Source organism: Macadamia integrifolia, chromosome 5 (assembly GCF_013358625.1).
Source record: "Macadamia integrifolia cultivar HAES 741 chromosome 5, SCU_Mint_v3, whole genome shotgun sequence".
Lineage (NCBI taxonomy): Eukaryota > Viridiplantae > Streptophyta > Magnoliopsida > Proteales > Proteaceae > Macadamia > Macadamia integrifolia.
Window position 1 is genome coordinate 38,163,491 of NC_056561.1, and position 7,315 is coordinate 38,170,805.

Genomic DNA, 7,315 nt, shown 5'->3' on the forward strand with positions numbered 1-7,315 from the left:
AATTTAATAAGACCATGGTTGCGATAATTTGGACAAGATTTTTTGCTAAAGGTGTAGAGAATCTAGCCCTTGCGGTGTCATTGTTCCCTTTGTCTCATTATTATATGAAGTTCAGACTATTTCAAAAGTCCATCCAATCGCTAAAATCAGTAGATTAAGAAAGATTAAGAAATACTCTTCCCTGTGGGTGAAGAAAAATCAGTCCAACCAAACAATGTTTAAATAAATCGAAGAATCATTTATATTTAACCAATATCATATTATAATGCCATTTGTCTTCATCAGTAAGACGTCTTGAGTGTCGGGAAAAATTGTTTATAAAGGATTGCTGTTTTTTTTGGTGAAGGGATTGTGTGTCAAAATTTTCTGGGGGTGGAGCAGTTTGATGTAAGTGAGCATTCAATGGTTAGAGTGCATGGTCAAACTCTTCCAGCCGTTGAATATTCATTGCACCTCACCGTTAGCTGCAGACTACTTAGACTCGAGGATTGTTGTTATTGGCTTGACATTATTGTAGGCAAATTTTTGTTTTTGGGAAATGTCGAACTCTGGTCTACCCTTATTTTATGGGTAGACCGGGTGAACCCTAAGTCCTTTTTAAAATCCTATAACCTGAATGAACAGGAAAGATTGGAACCCCAAGAGAACCCTGGTCTTCCTTAAGCATGGTTATTTGTCAATCGAACAACCGTCCATGGTATTTTCATATCCAACTTTTGTAAGGATTATCTTCAATTATTAGGCTGCCGAATTAGTCATTCGACATTGGGTAGACTCGGGGATGCGTGTCCGAGTTGAACTCAAACATCAAAAACCCCTTCACTGTAGATACCATGCAAAATTAACAGAGGATCGGAAAGTGTTTTTAGATTCCTTCCTGGATTGAACAGAGAATATATATGAAAATTGGATTGTTCTTGATGTCTAGCCCAAGCCTCAACATGAACCGAACCTGTAACTCAAAAGAGTTACCTTTGAATTGAAGTTGTCGCAGCTTTCTTCTCCTTCAATGTTGAAACTTGAAAGGATGCATTGACATACGCAACTGTTGCCCATCAATCTTGTGCTTAGAAGAGAAGCTATAAATGGGTGAAAATGTGATGTGCCATTTTTTTTTTTTTGGGGTCTCGAATCTACTTCTCAATGTCATTGGATTTCTCATCGTTGTTTCCTCCCCACTGCCGTATCCTATCCTCAGCAATTGATGCCTTTTGCCAAAAAAAACCAAAAAGAAAGATCCTTTTTAGTGTTTTTCTATACTAAAATAGAAAAGGCAACTAATATGTATTAAAGAATTGGAATTGAATCGATCGATTTGAATTGAAATCAAAATCGAAATCGAAATCGGCTGAGGCCGATACTGATTCTGGTTTATCCAGCTTGTTCGTTCCCTTTTCAAAATCTAGGATTAGAGCATATATTGGCCAGGATTGATCCAAATCTTGATCTTGTAACAAACTTTCTTACCTCTTTTTTCCAATTGGTTTTGTAAATCATCCAAAACAGCACGCATGTCTGTAAAATGGTTCCACATAGCATTCCGCACCAAATTCCCTAAGAAATACAAAATTTCATAAATCTTCATTTAAAGGTGATGTGTTTAAAATAAGACTACTGAAAAAAAAAATTCTTCACTGTCTCCAGTAAAAGTATGACCTGATCCATACAGTTGTGGAATTAATATGGACCTACGGGACTAGTAGGCCTAAGGCCCGGATACCCATCGTTAGCAAGAAAAATAAAATAAAATAAAATAAAAAATTTGCTGATCTGCTGACCTGGATACTGATCAGCAAATTTTTTTTTTTCTTGAAAAGATCAACAAAGTGGTGGTCATTGATCTTGAATGGCGAATCATAGTTGCCACTGCGTATCAATAAAGCACCTAGATGACCAAGACACCTTTTTAGTAAAAGGGATATGGATAAAGTGATGCCGTGACAACTATACTCTAGATCATCTGATTTTTGGAATCTCAGATCTCTGTGGGTTTCCCATGACACCAGAATGGAAAGAGAACCAATAGAAGCTGCATGATCGATTTCATCTCATCAAAGGAGAGAGAGAGAGTGTGTGTGAAGGGATATTCGGGAAAAGAGCCTGTGAGTTTTCTTGCACTGACGTTGTGGGAAAATTTTTCTTATTTGCTTTTTAATAAGCAAGAGAGCAATAGTGCGAGAAGGTTACCGTGACACCCAAGTCGACCTTATAGCCCAAGATGAGACCCAATGGAATCCCAAATATATAATAGCACCCAATGTTCACATACGCAACAAAAGCTTGCCACCCTGCTCCAATTGCCACCCCTGAAAATAAAACAACACAAATATTGATTGATGCTTCTTTGTAGTGAAAGAAGAACAATGGAAGTATATTTTAATCACATTTTAAGATAGAGCGCTCACATAATTTTCCATTAGATAGTCAAAGAGGCATACATAATTTTCCCATATGATAATTTTGATCTCTCTAATTCATTAAAAAAAAAAAAAAGTCTTCTTATGTAATTATATATTAGAATAAATTTTCTTTCATATAGGGTGAAGAGATTCTTTCTTCACAATGTTGATAACTGATAAGGCGCTAAGATTGATTTGGATTCATCATTAACTTTCACCCCATATTATTAGTGATCCAAATACACTTTTTCAGTTAGTCAGATGGGATGGAAGAAGAGATTCTCTCTCTTCACCATGGGTGAAAAAAACTAAGACCATGTCTCTTTTGTTTTTGTCAAAAATATTATAATTAAATTCAATAATAAGATATGGAGAAAGTTTTTCTAGCACCCATATGAATAGAAAATCTTTTCATCAAAGGTGATTTGATGCAAGGATTGGACTCCGGAACAAGCGAATGACATCATTGACTCTTGTTTCTTATTTGCAAAGATCTGAAATACCTTTCCACAATCCAACCGGAAGATCAAATCACGTGGATTAAAAAGGTTTACTCTTCCCCGTGAGTGAAGGGAAACTTGTTCCGATGTGATATACATAAAAATAAATAGAGTTGGATAAAGAATAATGAAAAATGTAAGAAAAAATTAGGCAGAAATAAATAAATGAAAAGTATTACCAGAGAGAACAGGTTGAACATTGTTGATGACAATGGATACTGCTAGCCATGGGGTTAGCTCAGAAACGAGCTGTCTCACTTCTGTACTGCTTGAAAATGCAATTGGAAATTCATTTCTGGAGATGATCAAAATGAGTGAGAGGACAAGGCCGAGGAGGAATGAAGTAACAACCACAACTGCAACTGAAAACTTAGCTGTTCTTGGATGCCCTGCTCCCAATTCATTGGAAACCCTCACACTGTGCATATGAAAACAAAGCTTATTACCTATAGTGCAATTGGAACAAAATTAAGACTGAGTTTGGGTTTTTTCTTTTGGGAACAAACCTTATGGCTGCATTGAATCCAAGAGCCAGCATGACTGCCCAACCCAAAATGTTCATACTGCAAAATTAGAGATAAATTAAGATATAGCTGTCAGTTCCCGCCGCCCCCACTCTCCCCTCCTCCCTCCTCCCTCCTCCCTCCTCCCTTCTCCCTTCTCCCTCCTCCCTCCTCCCTCTTTTCCCAGAAAGAGTTCATAGAGGAGTTTAGCTGAAGGCTCCATTGTTTCAAGTTAGAAATCACATAGAAGGAAAATTATCATCAAGAGTCAGAATTTATAAAAACAAAGGGCAAGTCTTTGGCACAATGGTTGAATTGTACTATTGCAACAAATTTATCACAGGTTAAGAGACTTGGAAAAAAACCTCTTCTACGAAGCATGGATAATGCTGCGTACATTTGCCCTCTTAGACCTTATAGTAACGGGAGCATCGTGCATTACATTACTCTTTTTAGTATTCATAAAATGGAAAAATGGGGTTTTTTTTTTTTTTAACAACGGTCTTATTCTGAAAATCAATATAACAAAAAGAAAATTCACCAAAATTTAAAAATAATAAGAAAATGAAATAATGGGATTATTATTATTATTAATCAACTCCTTAAGTTCCCTTTTCTTTCTATTAGTTTTAAGAATTAAGATAGCTGATTTTCATTAACAGTTTAGGTTGTTGGGGTTTCAATTCCTACGGTTACTGGATCTATTTAGGCAAATTGACATTTTAGCAAACTTTGATCCTCTTTTTCTTAATGTACAAAATTTGAATTGAACTGAAATTCATAGGTAAATTGAGAATGACCTACCTGTATATCAAATATGGACTTTAAATGAACTACAACACGATAGATATAAGTGGGCCATGCAACCAAGCTCGACAACACGTGAATAATAAATGAGTAAGGGCCTTACCATATAGATAGGCCATCCACAGCAACTTGTGGGTTCTTCAGATATCCAGCGAAGAGGATCAAAGCCATAAAGTACCACACCTCTAGGCTGCATAATATTCCAACCTTGAGATTTACATTAAAAAAAAAAAAAGTAACGACAATGCAGAGTTGCCAAACTACTAAAAACGGTGTAATCATACAAAGGGAGGCCCAAGCGAAAGTAAGAGAAGGGAATAATGGTAATGGTGACAAAGCAAATTTTTGTATTTATTAACAGAGAAAAAGACAGAGCATAAATTTGTTCTCATCCGTTAGATTGTTGAGAGGTAAATGATTGGATGCCCAAATCGGTAGAGGGGAATCCAATCATCATAACTGAATTGTTTATAGTTCAATCCTATCCTTTTTTTTTTTTTTTTCTTTTTTTTCCATTCCTCCGTTTGATTGCAAGTGGAATTTAAAAAGAAGTGAAGTGAAATTTTGATACTTAAAGTAAAAATATTTGTAATTATTACCCCATGTGATTTTATAAATTACTTACCTTTTTTTGATAATATATAGTAATTATATATTTTACATATTATAGCAAAGAGTTTTGGATGCAAAATAAATTGAAATTTTATTATCAAATATAGAATGATTTGAAATTAATGTTACAGTCGTATGAGGTAATGATTACATATATTTTTTTTTTTAAGTAAGAAAATTTTACTTTCTTTTTCTTTAATTCTTCTTGCAATCAAACATAGCCAAAATTATTGATTCAGCCCCCTTTGTTTGAAGGATATAAATGGGTAGGAGATATGTCTCATATGTTATGGGTTGGATTGACAAAAAAAGAAAAAAAAAAGAAGGAAAAAAATAATAAATATGTAATTTTTTGGTGGGATTAGATTCAATTAGAAAGAAAGGAAACAGAAATAGAACGATTTGATAGACACAAAACAATTTTTTCATGACTTTGGATAAGAGTAGATGAGAAAAGTTAAGTGTTGCCTAAGTAGCAACAATTATTGTATTAATAATCTTGATTGATAAGATTTTAACCTTACTTATCCAAACACTCGTATCTACTATAGTTTATTAAAAAGAAATATTAGTTTCTCAATTTTTTTTATTTTATTTTATCTTTACCATTTTCTTCGTCAATTAATATCAGTTAATCCGGGTGGACCACCCGAACAGAGGTCGATTTCTGGGTTGAATCTGATAAGTACGGTTTCTCTCTCTATCTCCCTCTCTCTCTCTCTCTCTCTCTTTCTCTCTCTCACAAGTCTCAACTATGGTTAGGAAGCTTTTCCGTCTTCAGGACCCCACGTGCCTGGCCTCAGACTCATGAGAAACGGTGCTTCTGTACATTGCATCAAACCGATATGAACCACCAAACAAAAGATGGTGCCAGTCATGGTGATACGATGATGCAGAAACATAAGAAAAACACAGAAAAGTAGAAACTAATTCGAAATTAAGGATTGATTTAAAAGGAAATTTGCTAGAAAATCGACTACTAATACTTACCAGAGCATAACAGCCGATGCCAGCGATAGCCTTACGAATGCCCAGAGATTCTGAAAAGCTTTCCAGGAAAAACCAGTCCAAGCTCGACCACATGTGCCACTGAAGATATAGATCAGTTGAGCCACCACTATGAACCACCAGGAGGAGTTAAGCACGATTGCTGCTCCGACTAATCCCCAACCAAGTTTCAGCATCAAAAGCCAACTGAAGAAGGTGTGGAGTAACAGAGCCGCCACCGATATCAACGCCATCACCATCATCTTACTCTGAGATTGAAGAAACTTAGCGATTGGAAAATTTACGGCGTAAGCGAAGAGTTGCGGAATCATCCATATCGCAAACACACCGGCGGCCTTCGAGATCTCAGTCGATTGCCCTATCAGCTTCAATAATTTCTCTGCAAATATATACAGAAAACTCAGAACGATCGCCGTTGAATTCAAGATCACCCAAGATCTCTGCATATAAACCCCCAACATGTCCAGTTGTCCAGCTCCAAATGCTTGGCCGCATAACGTCTCCAGAGCACTCCCCATCCCTAACTGCTCCAACAATAGCGAATTCAATCATGAATTAAATCTTTAAATCTTCAAATATCCTCCAATGAATTGAAAAGAAAAAAAAAAAAAAAAATTACCATTGCGCCAAAGGAGAAACCAGCGATTACAGAGTTTTCAACGGAGACGGCGGCGAGGTCGAGAGTACCGACTTGACCGGCGAAGACCTGTGTAATGGCGCCTAGAGAGTATTGACATAAGGAAGTGAAGATTGCCGGTCCGGCGAGGAACCAGAGCTTCTTGGATTCGACACCGAACTGAGTGAAGTAATCTCGGAAACTTTTTATGTGCTCAATGTCTCCCTCGGCTGTAAAGGAGATGGTTCTTTCTCTGGTGAGTTCCTGATGATCTTCTTGATCCCCGTGGTTGGAGAGAAGTGGTTGCAGGTTTCCATTGTCCATGCTTTTGGAGCTTTTTTTGAATAGTGGTAAGAGTAGTACTACTGGACAGTTGGGTGTGGTGGTCTGGGAAGGAGTCGCAGAGAAATGTATGAGACGCGATGAGCTTGTGGCGGTCTCGTCCTAATCGTCATTTAAGAATGAGGTGATCGCACGTAAATAAGGTATAAAAGCTGCAATTTTAACTGCTCATCTGGGGAAACGATGTGTCTCAAAAGCCCATCCTAGGTTAAAGTCTATTGGTCAAGGCCCATTTAGAAATGGGAAAAAATCTTATTGTAATAAAAATGGCGAATTAAGTAGTTGCAATCTTTTTTTAATATAAATATTTTTTTTTTTGACACGTAATGTAGGGTGGATCTTAAAAGATATGAAAGATCTTTTTCCAATCTCTACATACGACTTTCACCGAATACGATTTTACACATAATTCAGTGATTTTTTTTTTCCTTATTAAATATTATATCAAATAATTATTGGAAATGTTAAAAAAAAATTACAACTTCCTAACTCGTAATTTGGTCACAATAAGTTGCACCCATTAGAAAT

The 7,315-nt window shown here is 36.3% G+C and overlaps 1 protein-coding gene across 1 annotated transcript; it reads right to left on the reverse strand.

The window, feature by feature from the left end:
- Nucleotides 1-849: 849 nt before the first annotated feature.
- LOC122080148 (protein DETOXIFICATION 29-like) lies at nucleotides 850-6,991 on the reverse strand. Its single transcript, XM_042647053.1, has 8 exons — nucleotides 6,449-6,991; nucleotides 5,812-6,353; nucleotides 4,313-4,399; nucleotides 3,406-3,462; nucleotides 3,079-3,317; nucleotides 2,188-2,306; nucleotides 1,468-1,554; nucleotides 850-1,208 (listed from the first exon to the last, which is right to left on the reverse strand). Exons 1-8 carry the CDS (start codon nucleotides 6,767-6,769, stop codon nucleotides 1,134-1,136), a joined length of 1,527 nt encoding a protein of 508 aa, XP_042502987.1. The 5' UTR covers nucleotides 6,770-6,991; the 3' UTR covers nucleotides 850-1,133.
- Between the last annotated feature and the right edge of the window lie 324 nt (nucleotides 6,992-7,315).

What these genes read in the sequence shown, in the direction of transcription:
- LOC122080148 (XM_042647053.1), bottom strand. Translation starts at nt 6,769, where the DNA reads ATGGACAATGGAAACCTGCAACCACTTCTCTCCAACCACGGGGATCAA. An exon ending in GTGGATGGCCTATCTATATG is followed by an intron (nt 3,463 to 4,312) that starts GTAAGGCCCTTA and finishes CTAATTTTGCAG; the next exon opens with TATGAACATTTTGGGTTGGG. An exon ending in AGGTCGACTTGGGTGTCACG is followed by an intron (nt 1,555 to 2,187) that starts GTAACCTTCTCG and finishes TGTATTTCTTAG; the next exon opens with GGAATTTGGTGCGGAATGCT.